The sequence below is a fragment of the Indicator indicator genome, chromosome 17 (assembly GCF_027791375.1).
Source record: "Indicator indicator isolate 239-I01 chromosome 17, UM_Iind_1.1, whole genome shotgun sequence".
NCBI lineage: Eukaryota > Metazoa > Chordata > Aves > Piciformes > Indicatoridae > Indicator > Indicator indicator.
This window is the reverse complement of record NC_072026.1, coordinates 23,345,676-23,363,734: the sequence shown is the minus strand read 5'-3', so window position 1 is coordinate 23,363,734 and position 18,059 is coordinate 23,345,676. Positions and strand designations below refer to the sequence as shown.

At 51.1% G+C, this 18,059-nt stretch overlaps 1 protein-coding gene across 1 annotated transcript in view; it reads left to right on the top strand.

Moving 5' to 3' along the window:
- Positions 1–17,858, top strand: part of GPC3 (glypican 3) — a 244,994-nt gene extending 227,136 nt beyond the window's left edge. The window contains exon 8 of the mRNA XM_054388590.1: positions 17,695–17,858. Within this exon, the coding sequence (XP_054244565.1) occupies positions 17,695–17,858 (164 nt within the window). The remainder of the gene's footprint in view (positions 1–17,694) is intronic.
- Positions 17,859–18,059: the final 201 nt, after the last annotated feature.

The following is an 18,059-nucleotide window of genomic DNA, read 5'->3' as shown; positions in this document are numbered from 1 at the left end:
AAAGAAAAAAAATTAAAAATCAAAGAAAAAAGAAAAGGAAAACAGAAAAAAGAAAAAAGAAAATAAAAAAGAAAAAAAATTAAAAATCAAAGAAAAAAGAAAAGGAAAACAGAAAAAAGAAAAAAGAAAATAAAAAAAAAAAATAAAAATCAAAGAAAAAAGAAAAGGAAAACAGAAAAAAGAAAAAAGAAAATAAAAAAAAAAATAAAAATCAAACAAAAAAGAAAAGGAAAACAGAAAAAAGAAAAAAGAAAATAAAAAAAAAATAAAAATCAAAGAAAAAAGAAAAGGAAAACAGAAAAAAGAAAAAAGAAAATAAAAAAGAAAAAAAAAATCAAAGAAAAAAGAAAAGGAAAACAGAAAAAAGAAAAAAGAAAATAAAAAAGAAAAAAAAAATCAAAGAAAAAAGAAAAGGAAAACAGAAAAAAGAAAAAAGAAAATAAAAAAGAAAAAAAAAATCAAAGAAAAAAGAAAAGGAAAACAGAAAAAAGAAAAAAAGGAAAAAGAAAATTAAAAAATAAATTAAAAAAAAATTTAAGATAAATAAATAAAAGGAGGGAAAATGCTCTTTCTGTTCTGGCTTGTTTTGAGATGAATATCTCTAAAGAACAGCTAACTGGCTGTACTGCACCCATAAGGTTTCCCCTGGTTTGCACTGCTAAGTTCATTTGGCCTCTTAATGTACAAGTGAAAAGCAGAAAAGAGCCTGAATTTTCCCCCTGCTTTGTTCTTTCTGTTGTCTGCTTTCAAAGGAGCACTGATGCTGCTGGTGCTCCTCCTTCATTTGCTTTTGTGGTTGTTGCTTTTTTTTTTTCCCCCTCAGTTGTTTATTTACAGGTAGTAATTCCTGCTGGGAAGAGGAAGAGTCTCTGCCTGTGTTACCCTCCTTTGTCTGGGGAAAACCCTACAGCCTTTCAGGGATAAATTCAGGTTAGAGCAGGTGGAGCAATGATACAAAGCTGCAAACCCCCATCCCATCACAGAATCACAGAACGCAGCTGGCTGCAAGAGACCTCCAAGCTCATCCAGTCCAACCTTCAACCCAGCACTGAGGGGTCAACACTAAAACATCTTCCTAAGGATCAGGTCCACACTCTGTCCACACCTAAGCCCAACCATTATCTACCTCTACCAGGGCCACTACTACACCACATCCTTGAGCAACCATATCCAGAGAGATTTTCAATCCATCCAGGGATGGTGACTCAACCACCTGCCTGGACAGCCTGCTCCAGTCTTTGATAACTCTTTCAGTGAAGAAGTTCTTCCTGCTGTCCAACCCTTATTCATAGAATCATAGAATCAATCAGGTTGGAAGAGACCTCCCAGCTCATCCAGTCCAACCTATCCCCCATCCCTATCCAATCAACCAGATCATGGCACTAAGTGCCTCATCCAGGCTTCTCTTGAACGTCTCCAGGGATGGTGACTCCACCACATCCCAACGGCAAATCTCTCTCTCTGTGAAGAACTTCCTCCTAACATCCAGCCTATACCTCCCCTGGCACAACTTGAGGCTGTGTCCCCTCCTTCTGCTGCTGGTTGCCTGGGAGAAAAGACCAACCCCCACCTGGCTACAACCTCCCTTCAGGTAGTTGTAGACAGCAATGAGGTCTGCCCTGAGCCTCCTCTTCTCCAGGCTAAACACCCCCAGCTGCCTCAGCCTCTCCCCATAGGCTTATTCCTCTGGAGAAGAAGTTGATTTCCAGAGTCCCAGCACAAATATACCTTCCCAGAGTGATGGAAAGGTTTTGAGGATATGTTTTCAAGAAAGTAGGGAAGGAGACCTTTTACAAGGGCTTCTAGTGACAGGACAAGGGGCAAAGGCTTTGAGCTGGAAGCGGGGAGATTGAGACTGGAGATTAGGAAGAAATTCTTTCCAGTGGGAGTGGTGAGACACTGGCACAGGTTGCCTAGGGAAGTTGTGGATGTCTTCTCTCTGGAGGTGTTCAAGGCCAGGTTGGATGATGCTGGGCTGGTGGGAGGTGTCCCTGCCCATGGCAGGGAGGGTTGGAACTGGATGATCTTGAAGGTCCTTTCCAACCTAGAGCTTTCTGTGATGCTCTGAAAACCATGAAACAAAGAAACCCTGAGTGCATTATTTCAAGGGGTGTTCATTGTATTAGAAGTGAGCTGAGCTAACCTAAAGGTGACCCTGAGCATCCACCCCAGCACTGAACTCAGGCTGCAGTGCTCATCAAATGTCCTTTTGGTCAAGCTCTAAATGTTTCAATCCTCCTTCTGTGAGCATCCTTCAGTGTACCTAACTCTGTAGCTCCAAAGAGGCCTCTGCAGCTGCACAGCTGCAAGTCAGGAACTGAACTGTGTGTACTCTGCTGGGAATACTGATATTACAACCCTTCCCTTCGTGGTCCAAAGAAAAATGGAAGCACACACACACACAAAACACCAAAAAACCTCTCAGGAAAGAAAAACTCCCCACAGACAATCATCCTGCCACCACTGCCTGTGGGGACTTGAGTCAGACTGGTCAGCAAAGTGCTGGGTTCCAGCTGTTAGAATAACAGTGGCATGGCTGCTAAATATTTTGATAGCATCAGCACAGGAGTGTTTGACCTTTCTCCTGCTGATAACCACTGGCACAGCCAAGTGGATTTTTAGAAGCCACTCTGATTGAAGAGAACATCTGATCACGAGTGGTGCTCCCCAGGGCTCAGTGCTGCAGCCACTTCTCTTTAATGTCTTTATCAGTGGTCTGGGTGAGGGGAATCGAGGTACCCCCAGAGAGGCTGCAGATGGCACTAAGCTGGGAGGCAGTGTTGGAGGCTTAGGAAGGCTCTGCAGAGGGACCTGGCCAGGCTGGATGGATGGGCCAAAGGCAGTTTTGTGAGATTCAACAAGGCCAAGTGCTGGGTCCTGCATTGGGATGCTAGTTGACAGCCAACTGAACATGAGCCAGGGTGTGCCCAGGAGGCCAAGAATCCTGCCTGGATCACCAATGGTGTGACCAGCAGGAGCAGGGCAGTGATCATCCCTCTGGACTCAGCACTGATGAGGTCCTGGGTTCAGTTTTGGGCACCTCAGTGCAAGAAGGACATTGAGGAGCTGGAGCAGGTCCAGAGAAGGGCAACAAAGCTGGGGAAGGGTCTGTAGAACAGGGCTGGGGAGGAGCAGCTGAGGGAGCTGGGGGTGTTCAGTGTGGGGAAGAGGAGGCTGAAGGGAGACCTCATTGCTCTCTACAGCTCCCTGAAAGGAGGTTGGAGTGAGGTGGGGGTTGGGCTCTTCTCCCTAGTGACAGGATGAGAGGAAATGGCTTCAGGTTTCACCAGCAGAGTTTTAGGTTGGACATTGGAAGGAACTTCTTCACTGAAAGGATTCTCAAAGCCTGGCAGAGGCTGCCCAGGGAGGTGGTTGAATCCCCATCCCTGGAGAGGTTTTGAAGAGGCAGAGATGTGGTGCTGAGCGTCATGGTTCAGAACCAGCCTTGACAGAGTTAGAGAATGGTTGGACTGGATGATCTTAAATGGTTCTGATTCTCTCCTATGATTTTCCTGCTGGGCATCCACAGTGTTTGGTGCAGCTCTCACAGCTCAGAGAACCATGGTAGGACATTGCAGGGTCCCACAGAGCTTGCAGGAGGCTGGCAGGCATCTCCTACTCTCTGATGCAGGCAGATTTCCTACCTTCCAAGCATCTCAACCATAGGCTCAGTGCCATGCAGCAGATAAAGCCCCAAAACTGGGGCAAAAACTGGTTGGAGGAGCTGTGCTCTTCTCAGAGGCTGGTGGAGGGGGGATTGGTGTGCTGAGGGGGTGCAGGGCATGAGCCTGGCCCTTTTCTCTTTTCTGGGAGGGTGGGAGAAGAGAGAGGCTGAAATGCAGTTCCTGATTTCCAGGAAACTCTTATCTGTGCTTGCTGTAATCCTTTCAGAGAGGATTTCCAAGGGATTTGCAAACTGGATTATGGAGCTGTTGATTTTGATTGTCCACCATGATTGTGACATTCCTGAGAGGGGTGCAGATAGGATGGAGGGGGAGGCATTAGTGAACTTGGGCCTTGGAGCCTGCTTGTGTTGTCACCCCCTTGTTCCACTGCTGGCTGTGCTGATGGATGTGCCTCCAGAAGAGCAGGGATGCTCCCATGTGAGCTGTGTGTCCCTGGCACTTTCCATGGCTGCATGTTTGAGCTGCCCCAGGGAGGTGCTGGGCAGGAGCCTGGGGCCAGTCTCCACACTCCCTTGTGGGAGTGAGCCAGTGAAGGTCATCTCCTTGAGCTCCACTCTGGTCCCAGCCATGAGCACTGCTTTGATGAAGTCCCAGCCCTGGGTCCCCATAGGTTGCCCCTTGGCATCAAGGAAAGAGCAAGTGTGAAGAGATGGATCCAGCACAGCCCAAGCACTGCAGCTGCAGTGTCCTGGCACTCAGTTTCACCATGAGCTGCCACCACTATCCACCTCTAGCCTTCAGCTCCATTGTGCCACTGGTGCTTTGGAAGCAGGGTTTGCTCTCAGTCCAGGGAGGAGGCAGGGAGCAGGGAATGGCCCTGGTTTGGTGTCAGGTGTTGTGGGTGCCTCATCCGTGGAGGTGTTCAAGGCCAGGCTGGATGAGGCCTTGAGCAACCTGGGCTGGTGGGAGGTGACCCTGACCATGGCAGCGGGTTTGGAACTTGATGATCTTTAAGGTACCTTCCAACCCAAACCATTCTAGAACTCTGTGGTTGATTCATTCTATGTTAACCCCACCCAGGAAGCGGCAGGGGTTCATTTGGGTCTTTCTCTATAGCCATGCAGAAAGCAGTCCCAAGCCAGGTCCTGGTCTGACAGTCCCACAGCACTTTAGATGTTGGAAGGGACCTCAAGAGATCATCAGGTCCAACCCCCCTGCCAGAGCAGCATCACTTAGGGTAGTCTGCACAGGAATGCATCCAGGTGGGGTTGGAAAGTCTCCAGAGAAGGAGACTCCACAACCTCCCTGGGCAGCCTGTTCCAGGGCTCTGTCACCCTCACTCTAAAGAAGTTTCTCCTCATATTGACCTGAAACCTTCTATGTTCAAGTTTGAACCTCTTGTTCCTTGTCCTGTCACTGTGCCCCACCCAAAAGAGCCTGGCCCCCTCCTCCTGACCCCCACCCCTCAGCTATTGATAGACATTGATCAGATCCCTCTCAGCCTTCTCTTCTCCAGACTAAACAGCCCCAGGGCTCTCAGGCTCTCTTCACAGGGGAGATGCTCAAGTCCCCTAAGCATCCTCATGGCTCTCCCTTGGACTCTCTCTTGCACTGAGGAGCCCAGAACTGGACACAGGATTGCAGCTGTGGTCTCAGCAGGACAGGGCAGAGCAGAGGGGGAGAAGAATCTCCCTAGCCCTGCTGCCCACACTTTTCTTGATGCACCCCAGGATACCAGACTACAGCAGCTGTTCCTGGGGCTCCTTCCAGCTAAGAAAACATGTCCAGAAGCTGATCAGAAGTTCCAGACCTATGAACCCAGCCCTTCTTTTTCTACATAAAGGGGGAAAAGTTGGGTATGGTGACATTTCCCAGGGCCCCCTTCACCAACCTGTTTTTATAGGCTGCTGTCAGGTTCATATTGGTTTAATGCAGGGCCAAGGGTTTCTGTGTTTCTTTATTTTAGCAGCTTAATGGAATTTAAAGAGCTTGGCACTGCTGTAGCCTCTCAGTTCCCATTCCTTAGCAGGTCTCTCACCTCAGCCCATGACCTATAGAAATCATAGGATTGCTTCTGTTGGAAAGATCAAGTCCAGCCATCAACCTTTCCCCACCATGGCCACTAAGCCATGTCCCCAGGTGCCATGTCCCCAGGTTTCTTGAACACCTCCAGGGATGGGGACTCCACCACCACCCTGGGCAGCCTGTTCCAGTGCCTGACTGCTCTTGCAGGAAGGACATTTTTCCTAATCTCCAACCTAAACCTTCCCTGGTGCAACCTGAGGCCATTTCCTCTTGTTCTTGATAGCAGGGAGAAGAGACCAAGCTCCACATTCAAACATTCGTCCCAGCACAGGCAGCTCTTCATCCACTTCAGTGAACTCAGCCAGTGCATGACAAAGAAAAGAGCAGCCTGAGAAGGATCTTCTCAATGTCTGTGAATATCTGAAGTGTGGATGTCAAGAAGAAGGGGGCAGGCTCTTTTCAGTGGTGTCCTGTGATAGGACAAAGGGCAATGGACACAAACTAGAACCCAGGAGGTTCCACCTCAACATGAGGAAAAACTTCTTTGGTGTGAGGATGCTGGAGCCCTGGAGCAGGCTGCCCAGAGAGCTTGTGGAGTCTCCTTCTCTGGAGACTTTCAAGACTCATCTGGATGTGTTCCTGTGTGACCTGCCCTGGGTGATCCTGCTCTGGCAGGGGGGTTGGACTCTTTGATAAGAGCACAGAACCTCAGGGAGTTTCTCCAGGAGCAGAGGCAGTCTGAGCAGTCTGTACAGCACCATGCCTGAGCCTTCCTGTGGCCTGAACAGGTAAACCTGTGCCAAACCCAACCCAAATTCTTGGTGAGCTGACATCTCACTCCAGATAGTTTTCTTGGTGTCACCTGATGCAGCCAGGTGGAGTCTTGCTCAGTGTGGTTCATGGGCTGGGAATACTGCTCAGGCACTTTCTTTACATGTGTGCTGAAGGAGCAAAACAGCAGCTGCCTTTGGTTTTTCTGCTCCTTACCAGCACAAGGCAGTGAGGGATGTCCAGGGATTTCTGACTGAGCATAGATAGACATTGCACAAAGTCCTAATTCCTCCTCATTGAAGAGGAGCATTCCTGGTTGCTTTCTTGGAGCATCAATGCCACAAACCTCAGTCTTTGTGGCCTGGGCCATGGTCAAATTTGGTGTCCACACTGAGTGAGTCACAAAGAAAGCTGTCAGATGTTCCTGGGTGCTGTAACACCACCATGAGTTTTCTGATCAAGCATTGAGAAATGTCCTTCTGCCTTGAGGGCTGCTTTTAGCAGCTGGCAGGGATGTGTTCACCTTAGGACTGTGTCTCTACAGTACATGAATGTCCTGAGCTTGGAGATCTGAAGGACAGAAGGTAGCAAACAAGAGCTGCATGTCCTGGTCATATCCAAAAAAAGCTTTTGGGGGTGTGAGGTTGAGGGAGAAAATGTCAGTTTGATGTGATGATGTTGGGTTTGGTCATCAGAGGAAACATGAAGCATTTCATTTTGCTCTGCTGTCACTGGGAATGCTACTGCCCAAAATCAAGGCTGTCCTGAGATCATAGAGTCACAGAATCATAGCATGGTGGGGGTTGGAAGGAATGTCCAAAGGTCATCCAGTCCAACCCCCTTGCCAAAGCAGGTAGGCTCAGGCATGGTGCTGTACAGACTGCTCAGACTGCCTCTGCTCCTGGAGAAACTCCCTGAGGTTCTGTGTTCTTATCAAAGAGTCCAAGACCCCTGCCAAAGCAGGATCACCTAAGGCAAGTCACACAGGAACACATCCAGATCACTCTTGAAAGTCCCCAGAGAAGGAGACCTCACAACCTCTCTGGGCAGTCTGCTCCAGGGCTCCAGCACCCTCACAGTGAAGAAGTTTCTCCTCATGTTGTGGTGGAACCCCCTTGTATTCCAGCAATTTGTGTCCATCGCCCCTTGTCCTGTCACAGAGCACCACTGAAAAGAGCCTGAACCCTTCTTCTTGACAGCCACCCCTCATGACCTGAGATGTCTCAGGTGACCACAGAGCGTTCTGAAGGGATTGCTTTTTGCATTTAGATCTTGAAGTTCTCCAAAGAGGGAGGGGGTGACTCCATACCTGGCTGGGCTGAGGTACATGGGGCATCTGCAGGAACATTGCTGCCTCATGAGTCACATCACTTCCATTCATACTCTGCTATTTCCAGCTTTTTTTCTTCTTTTTTTTTTTCTTTTCTTTCCCCCCTTGGAAGATGCTTTTGCCTGTCCATGTTGGCTCCCTGTTTTTCAGTTCTTCTCGCCTAAGTTCCTCTAGGGAGCAGCTCCTTTCCCAGACAGTCCTGCTGGGTATCAGTGCTGCTTTATCATCCAAGTGCCATGGCTCTGATGCTTCCAATGAGTGATGCTGTGGAGATTTGTTAGTTTTTGATAGATTACAGGAGGGCACTTGGCTAAACACATTTTTTTTTTGTGGCTCAGCTCTGCGAGTGCAGCCCTGAAACTCTTTCCCTGGCTGCCAGAGGGAGGATGATTAATGCAGCTGCAGACACCAGTGAATGTAGAGCACACCAGGAGCAAAGAGGAGTTTAATGTCTACCTTTGCCAAATAAACATAGGCCTAGGTCTGAAATGAGAGCCCTTCCTCATCACCAGCCTCCAGCCCAGGTGGGGTGGAGGAGCACTCACTTGACTTGGGGTTGTGGTGCAGCACAGAATCACAGAAACATTCAGGTTGGAAAAGAGCCTCAGGATCACCAAGTCCAACCCAGAACCCTGCTCTACAAGGCTCACCCCTAAACCATAGCCCCAAGCACCACAACCAAACCACCTTGAAACACAGCCAGGTTTGGGGACTCCACCACCTCCCTGCCCAGCACATTCCAATCCCTGACCACTCTTGATGGCAAAAATGTCCTAATGTCCAGTCTAAACCTACCCAGTCACAGATTGAGGCTGTTCCCTCTTGTTCTGTCACTAATGACCAGTGAGAAGAGACCAGCAGCAGCTTCTCTCCAACCTCCTTTCAGGGAGCTGTAGACAGCAATGAGGTCTCCCCTCAGCCTCCTCTCTTTCACACTAACCATCCCCAGCTCCTTCAGTCTCTCTCCATCAGATTTCTTCTCCAGGCCCTTCCCAGCTTCCTTGCCCTCCTCTGCCCTGGCTCCAGCACCTCCACATCTCTCTTGCATTGAGGTGCCCCAAACTGGACACAGCACTCCAGATGTGGCCTGAGCAGAGCTGAGTCCCAGGGGACAATCCCCTGCCTGCTCCTGCTGGACACAGCATTGCTGATCCCAGCCAGGATGCCTTTGGCTTTCTTGGCCACCTGGGCACACTGCTGGCTCCTCTTCAGCTGCTTGGCCATCAGCACCCCCCCAGGTCCCTTTCTGCAGTGCAGCTTTGCAGCCACACTGCCCCAATCCTGCATCATTGCTTGGGGTTGTTGTGCCCCAAGTGCAGTACCTGGCACTTGGCCTTGTTGCAGCTCCTCCTGTTAATGTTGGCCATGGATCCAATCTATCCAAGTCCTTCTGTAGAGCCTCCCTGCCCTGGTGCAGATCAACCCTCAGCACCTAACTTGGTGCCCTCTGACAACTCACTGCTGACACACTCTGTGTCTTCATCAAGGTCATCAATAAAGATGTGAAGCAGAAGTGGTCCCCACACAGAGCCCTGAATCATGTGATGTGTTGGGTCTGGGGGGCTGTTTGTGTCCCTTTGTCCCATTGAAAGCTTGAGGATCTCTGTGGATGAGACCTTTGTGGTAGTGCTGGATGTTGTGGAGCCAGGGTGTATGTACTGACTGCCTTGCAGAGTTCAGGGCCAATTGCCATATGTGGACATGGCACTATGGGACATGGTTTAATGGCTATGGTGGTCCTAGGCTGACAGTTGGACTCGATGATCTTGGAAGTCTTTTCCAACCAAATCTGATTCTAGCCCAAGCAGCACCTGGCATGTGTCTGATCTGGGGCTTCCTTACCTCTCCATGCTGGATGACTTGGTTCCCTTCAGATCATCCTACTTGTTGCCCTCCAGATTGCTTCAATGTGGGGGGAACTTTCCCTGCATCAGTGCTGGGTTTGTGGTCTTTGGGTGGTTTGCAAGCACACACTGCAGGCTGGAGGTCATCAGTGGCATGCCAGCATAGAATAGAACCATAGAATGGTTTGGGTAGGAAGGACATCCAGTCCAACCCCCTCTGCGGTCAGCCACTAGATCAGGCTGCCCAGAGTCCTGTCCAGCCTCACCTTGAATATCTCCAGGGATGGGTCCCCAACCACCTCCTTGGGCAACCTGTTGCAGTGTTCCACCACCCTCATGGTGCAGAACTTATTCCTCACATGCAGTCTAAATCTGCTCTTCTCTAGTTTGAAGCCATTGCCCCTCATCCTATCACTGCAGGCCTTTACAAACGGTCGCTCTCCATCCTTCTTGTAGCCCCCTGCAGGTTCTGGAAGGTCGCTCCCCGGAGCCTTCCCTTCTCCGACTCCCTCAAGCCTGTCTTCCTCGCGGAGGTGTTCCAACCCCCTGGGATGTATCCCAGAGACAAGCGAGGGAAAAGTCTCGGTTTGCAAATCAGCAATCCCCAACCCAAATCCCCTTTGGGTGGCTGCCCAGGAAGTTGGTTTCCCCTCTCGCTGCGGAGACGCAGCAGGATGGAGCCACCGGCAGCAGGATTGAGCCACGGGCAGCAGGATGGTGCCGAGATGGATTTTTGGTTTTCATCCCTTTGTTTTGTTTTGTTTTGTTTGTTTTTTTTTCTTTTCCCTTCCCAAGATCCATATTGCCAAAAGCCACACCTCCTAAATTGCTGCGGAGGAGGAAGGAAAGCAGCGGCACAAGACCATGCAGATGCTGGGCACCCATCCGGGTGCTCTGCCCCAGCCGTGCCAACACAAGCGGCGCGGCCAGCCCAGGGCTCGGCGCTTAATCAGGCACCGGCGCGGCCACGCCTACGGCTGGGCTGCTGGTGCTGCTGCTGCTGCTGCTGGTGCTGCTTGTGCTGCTTGTGCAAGAAGGCAGCTGGCAAACCTGTTGCTGCTCCAGGATTTGAAGTGGTAATAAAGCCAGAGGGTAAAACCTCCCTGGTGAGACGAAACCGTGCTTGGTTAGCTGTTTGGAAGAGTTTAAAGGGCTGGTTGGGCTTGAGAAGGATGAGAGGGGAATCTTGTGAATGCCTGCAAATATTTGAGGGGTGAGGGGCAGGGTGAAGGGGCCAGGATCTTTTCAGTGGTGCCCTGTGATAGGACAAGGATCAACAGGTACAAGCTGGAACACAGGAGGTTTCACCTCAACACGAGAAGAATCTTCTTTACAGGGAGGGAGATGGAGCCCTGGAGCAGGCTGCTATGGTAGTTTGCCTTTACCTGGTTGGTGAATAGTAGAGGTTCAGTAAATCAAGCTGGACCTGCACAATCAGATTTGTTACAAAAGGTAGAAGGTGATAGAGTTCCTGTTGTTTGAGAAGAAAAGAATATGTTAGGGAAAACTGTTTGGGTATTTTCTCCTTCAGGAGAGGTTAAACCTGTCCGAGGGGTGGTTTCTGATGAAGGTCCTGGTTACACTCACTGGGTAATGCTAGAGAATGGTGAAATTCAGTGCATTCCACAAAGAAATCTAACTTTAGCTGAGAGAGTTTAAATTCAGAGTGTCTAGTACAGATACAGCTCCCAGAGAGGTTGTGGAGTCTCCTTCTCTGGAGACTTCCAAACCCCACCTGGGTGTGTTTCTGTGTGACCTGCCCTAGATGATCCTCTTCTGGCATGGGTGTTGGACTGGATGATCTTCAGAGGTCCTTTCCAACCCTTAACATTCTGTGGTTCTGTGTTTTAGAGCAGCAGGGGGTTGAGGATCCTGGCTGTGCCCATGCTGCTGTGGCTGCCTGCTCTGTGGAGCTCCATGGAGGGATTTGGGTGTTGACATCGTGGAGGCACAGAGATGTGTTTGTGGTATGAGCTGTTTGCATCAGAAAGGCAGGAACCTGGAGGCTGAGGTGAGCAGAGCTTTTGGTGTTCCAGCAGGGAGAGCTTGGAATGAAATTAGACTGTTCTTCCAGGTTCCAGGTGCAAACACCTGTGAGAGTGAAGTGGGTGGTGCCCTGGAGATGGAGAGAGTTGGGAGCCAGGGTGAGGCTGTCTGCTCTGTGGAATCAACAGCTCTTAGGTTTTGTATTGGAATAGGTAAACAGTGGGGAGACACTGGAACAGGTTGCCCAGGGAGGTTGTGGATGCCCCCTCCCTGGAGCTGTTCAAGGCCAGGTTGGATGAGGCCTTGAGCAACCTGGGCTGGTGGGAGGTGTCCCTGCCCATGGCAGGGGGTTGGAGCTGGGTGATCTTCAAGGCTCCTTCCAACTCAAGCCCTTCTATGATTCTGTGAGGCTTGCTGCCTAAAAATATTCAAGAGAGCAGTGCAGCCTGGAGACGGAGGGTGGTAGTTTGAGCTTTCCTAGTCCAGCCCTGAAGGACATGCAGAGGCAGATGTCCCCAGCTGCCTACAGAAGCTGCAGGAGCTCACCAAGCTGCCCTGCTTGTCCCTGGCATTTCTGCTCCATGTGTTTAGTGCCTGTGGTCATGATCCACTCCCTGGCCCCTTCACACCCCAGAGCTTCCATCATCTGCAAACAAGAGCCATCACCACGTCCCTGCAGGCACTTTGGCTCACTCCTCAGCCCCATGTGGTGAGCATCCTGCGCTGGGCGTGGTGGTGCCTGCTGTGAGGGATGCCCTCTGCACCCACAGCTGCTGCACAGGGCACCAGCAGAGCTATCAAGTGGCTTCCACACGTGGCCATCCATTACCACTCTGTTACTATATTAGGTCCATTGCTGGAGCCATCTGCCAGGGCAGGCTTGGCAGGCAGGCAACCCAGATGCCTGTGAGCCTGCGAGGTGACATTCCCTGGCTCTGGGCAGCAGCAGTGCCAGCCAGCAGGAGCCAGGAGCTGTCCTCTTGGAGGTCATTTGGCAGTGGCATTTGCTAGCACTTCTGTGCTTCCAGATTTCACAGAATGCATTGGGATGGAAGGGACCCTCAAAGAATTGGACATCAGACATCCCCAAATAGATCAGGTTGTGTTCAGGGCCCCAGCAGGTTTGACCTTTGAGTGTCTTCAGGGATGGGGCCTCCACCACCTCTTTGGGCAACTTGTTCCAGTGTTTCAGCATCCTCATTGTGAAGAACTTCCTCCTGATGTCCAACCTAAGTCTCCCCTGCTCCAGTTTCAAACTGCCCCTCGTCCTATCCCCACTAAACACTCCTTCCCCAGCCTTTCTGCAGCCCTCTTCAAATACTGGAAGGCTGCTCTAAGGTCTGCCCAGAGCCTTTTCTTCTCCAGGCTGAACAGCCCCAACTCCCAGCCTGACTTCACAGGAGAGGTTCTCCAGCCCTCTGACCATCTTTGTGGCCTCCTCTGGACCTGCTCCAGCAGTTTGATGTCTTTCTTGTGTTGGGGGCCCCAGAGCTGGACATGGTGCTCCAGGTGCCATCTCCACAGAGCAGAGTACAGACTCTGTGTTGTCCTTTAAGGGGTGCAAAGGGGAGTTCCAGTAGGCAGCAGTGGATTTGGCACAGGAGCAAGGATGCCTGCGTGCCAGTACTTATCCTCCCTGCTGCTTCTGTGCCAACTGCCCTGGGACTTATTATCCCAACCCAAACCTGATCTCCTCCTGCTCCAGCCCTCTTTTGTAGCCATCTCCAAAGCTGGTGTGGTTCAGCTAAAAGAGCTTTCTAATGATGCCTGCCCAATAAGCTTGGGCAGAGTCAGGAAGCCTGATTCTAGTCCTAATCCGTGGCAGAAGCTGGGGCTGTTTAACCTGGAGCAGAGCAGCCTGAGAGGGCCTCTTCTCACTGGTTATAAATATCTGAAGGATGAGTGTCAAGAAGAAGGGGCCAGGCTCTTTCCAGGGGTGTCTTGGACAAGGGGCAATGCACACAAACTGGAACACAGAAAGTTCCACCTCAACATGAGAAAAAACTTTGCTGTGGGGGTGCTGGAGCTCTGGAGCAGGCTGCCCAGAGAGGTTGTGGAGTCTCCTTCTCTGGAGACTTTCAAGACCTGTCTGGATGCCTTCCTGTGTGACCTGCTCTTGGTGACCTGCTCTTTGGCAGGGGGGTTGGACTGGATGATCTCCACAGGTCCCTTCCAACCCCTGCCATTCTATGATGCTGTAAGAAATGGCACTGCTTGGTTTGGTGGCTGCAGAAAGCAGAGCTGGTGGCAGGTTCCTGTCATCCACACTGCCAGGCCACTGAAGCTTTGTGCCATCCTGAGAGCAAAGCTCAACAGCTTTGTGCTTGAGGGGCTTTTGTTACAAAGGATGCTTCTGGAGGAACCTGCATGTGTTGGGATGGAGACCTTCCACCAGCTGTGGAAGGACTCTGAGATAGGGCCTGGCACTCTTGGTTTGCGTACAGGGAGGGTGGCAAAGCAGAGCTAATGAGTGACTCTTATTTTAAGGGGATTATCTAATCCACAGCCTAGAGGACAAGAGGGCCCAAAATGAGTGAGGATTGAATATGTAATTAGTGCAGATTGTTGGTAATGCCCTCTGGACTCCTACTGATTATAAGCAGAAACAGATTTTCTTTATTACTTTTTTTTCCAGTTTCCCTCCCACCAAAATAGAAACAACAAAAAAAAGCCTTTGCAGACCAAAGGGCCACACTTTGTAGTAGAAACTGGTTGCAAATCATAGAATCCCAGAATTGTTTTGCTTGGAAAAGCCCTCCAAGATCATTGAGTCTAACCTTCAACCTAAGACCACCATGGCCACTAAACCAGGTCCCAAAGTGCCATGTCCAGCTGTTTCTTGAACACCTCCAGGGATGGGGATTCCAGCCTGTTCCAATGCCTGTTAAGGACCTTGCTGAAACACTCTCTGGGTTCAACTTCCTTTACTAAATTAAAGGCAAGAGAAGATAGTCCCCATGGATTTTCCTCCTCTTGCTAGGATGCCCAATAAGAGACTATTCTGCCCCAAAAGCTCTGCTGAGCAGTTGCAGGTCACTGGCCTGCAAGCATGTGGGTGCCTGATGGTGCTGTGACCTCTGTGGGGCATCTTTTAGGCTTTAGGGGGGTCTTTGAAGTGCATGGAAACACCTTCCAAAGCACACCAGGGCAGGCTGTCATTGCCCTGCTGGGATGTTGGACCAACTGAGGTGAAGCAACCAACTGCAAAATAGTCCTCTGTGATTTCATTCACTCAAAATCCCTTCACTTGTCCTGAAGAGATAGGCTTGGGAAAATGGGGTGGTGCAGCCAGGCTGCTCCCAAACTGCCCCAGAGTCTGAGCATCATCCCGTGTGCCACCAGTGGTGTTCCCCAGGGCTCAGTGCTGGGGCCACTTCTCTTTAATGTCCTTGTCAATGGTCTGGGTGAGGGGATTGAGGCACCCTCAGTAAGTCTGCAAATGGCACTAAGCTGGGCAGGAGTGTTGGGCTGCTGGAGGGTAGCAAGGTTCTGCAGAGGGCCCTGGCCAGGCTGGATTGATTGGCCAAAGCCAATGGGATGAGATGCAACAAGGCCAAGTGCTGGGTCCTGCACTTGGGTCACAACAACCCCATGAAGGCTTGGGGCAGAGTGACTGGAAACTGCCCAGCAGAGAAAGACCTGAGGGTGCTGGCTGAGAGCTGGGTGAGCATGAGCCAGGGTGTGCCCAGGTGGTGGAGTCACCATCCCTGGAGGTGTTCAAATCCATGTGGACATGGCACTCTGGGATGTGGTGTCGTGGGCATGGTGGTGTTGGCTTGATGGTTGGACCAAATGATCTCAGAGGTCTTTTGCAACCAAAAAGATTCTGTGGCTGTTGTGTTCTGTGCTTGGGAAGAGGCAGGGGGTGGGCAGAGGTGGCCTCCCTTTCAAGGTGAGACCTTCTCCTGCTCTGCCAGGGAGTGTGGAGCCCTGGAAGGCAGTGGCACCTCCATGCTCACAAGAGGAAAAGCAGGAACGTTAGGGAGAAGAGGAATGGCAACGTTTTGTGGGAATCTCCTGCAATCAGACTCTACCAGGCAGGTTTTGCTTGCACCTGGCCCTTTGTCTGTGTGGATATCTGCTCCCTTGCAGCCATTTCTGACCTTCTTTGATGGCCTGGGCTGACTCACTCGTCACACTTTTTGTTTTGCAATGTTTGGGTATTTTTGATGAAGAAACACTGCCTGTTTGCCTTGGCAGTGGTGCTGATGGGATTGGTGTGGTGTTTTTCAGCCAGAGTGTTTATTCAGCCTCTTGGATTCTGTCTCAGGGGTGGGGTGGGATGATCCAAACACGTCAGTGTGCTGGGGATCCATGAGGGCTTGTGAAAGCCTTGAGCCAGGGTCTCTTCTGATGGAAACCACCAGCTCCCTCCACTTCCAAAGGCCAGGCTCTGGGGATGGGACAAATAGGCTTAACTGATTCCCATCCAGCTGGGGAGCGTGCACACCACGGAGAGATGGCAGCAGCATGGGAAGGAGACCAAGGAAAGGTGCAAAGTCCTGCATCTGAGTTGGGGCAATCCCAAGCACCGATCCAGGCTGGGCAGGGACTGGCTTGAGAGCAGCCCTGAAGAAAAGGCCTTGGGGGTGCTGGGGAATGAGAAGCTCAACAGGAGCCAGCAGTGAGCACTTGCAGCCCAGAGAGCCAAGCAGAGCCTGGGCTGCAGCAAGAGAAGTGTGGCCAGCAGGGCCAGGGAGGGGATTCTGCCCCTCTGCTCCACTCTACTCAGACCACACCTAGAGCTCTGTGTCCAATTCTGGAGCCTCTGTTCCAGGAAGGATCTGGAGGTGCTGGAAGGTGTCCAGAGAAGGGCCACCAGGATGAGCAGAGGGCTGGAGCTGCTCTGCTATGGAGACAGACTGAGAGAGTTGGGGTTGTTCAGTCTGGAGAAGAGAAGGCTCTGAGGAGACCTTCTTGTGGCCTTCCAGTATTTGAAGGGGGCTACAAGAAAGCTGGGGAGGGACTTTTTAGGGTGTTGGGTAGTGATAGGACTGGGGGGAGTGGATCCAAGCTAGAGGAGGAGAGACTGAGATTGGATGTTAGGAAGAAGTTCTTCCCAATGAGGGTGGTGAGACACTGGCACAGTTTGCCCAGGGAGGTGGTGGAAGCCTCATCCCTGGAAGTTTTTGCAGCCAGGCTGGATGTGGCTGTGAGCAACCTGCTGTAGTGTGAGGTGTCTCTGCCATGGCAGGGGGGTTGGAACTGGCTGATCCTTGAGGTCCCTTCCAACCCTGACAATTCTGTGATTCTGTGAAACCTGACCTTGAGTCAAGCATGAGTGCACCCTCTTGGTCCAGCTGCTCAGCCAGGTACAAATGCCCCAGGTAGATGGGGCCAAATGGCATCTTAAAACACCTTTTGGTTTTTGTTCTTGGCCCTCAGACTTGCTGGTTTCTTGCCCTCCCACATTATCTGTTTGAACTTTTTTTATCCCTCTTTGTCCCAGGGAGAGAAATGTGGCTGTGTCTTGTTGGTCCTTTGCAGCCAGTGCTGGGTTGTCATAAGCTTTTCCCTTGTTAGTGTCAGGCTTCTCTGCCAGGACCGTCCAAACTTTTATCCCAGGCATTTTCTTGGGTTGGAACTCCCATGTGCTTCATCCCAAAGCTCTCATGTTGCAGCAGCAGCATGCCTGGAGTGCATGACCCAGACATGTTCCTCGCTCACCAATGCTGTGCTGAGGTGAGCAGGGGCTGGGATGGATGTGTTGCAAGGAGCATATTTTGCACACAGTTGTGTAAGGCTGCAGAAGCACAAAGCTCCTCAGGTCCTCCCACCAGGAGGTATGTGGTGAGCAAGACCTTGTGCTGCCCCTGGGTTGGGGAGGACTATTTGTGATCGCCTGGATTTCCTCCCTCCTGCCCATGTCCCTGCTCTTTTCCAGCAGAGGGTTTGGTGTAGGCTACCAGGAGGCTCTCTGGAGCTATGGCTGGGTGCAGGAGTGACAAGATGTTCACTAAGCTCTTCTGGACCATCCATCCCTGTTATGATGCTTTCCACTGCACACAGACCCAGCAGTCCCCAGCTGCTGAAACGGGCTGCCCCAGTGTTGCCGGTGGGGGCTGGATGTGCCACCACCTGCTGCTAACCACCCTTCTCCTTCTGCTTTCAGAGCTGGCATACGACCTGGATATGGATGACACCTCTGCAAACAAGCAGCTTCTGAACCAGCAAAGCAAAGACAGTGCCACAGTGCCCAGGAGCAGGGCCCCCCATCCCAGGCCTGCTGCTGCCATCGCCCTGTTCCTTCTGCTGCCGCTGCGCCACTGGCTGTGAGTGGCGCTGGTGGCATCACTTGGGGTCTCTCCATACCTTTTTTTTCTAATGAGGAAGACATTTGAAACCTCTGAGGAAGACCTTTGGAACCTCTTCTGATTATATATATGCACATTTCCAAAGATAGAGCGAATGGCTTGAGTTGGGTTCATAGCTGACCTGGTATCTCCACACCGAAACAACCTCCCCAGCAAAGCTTTT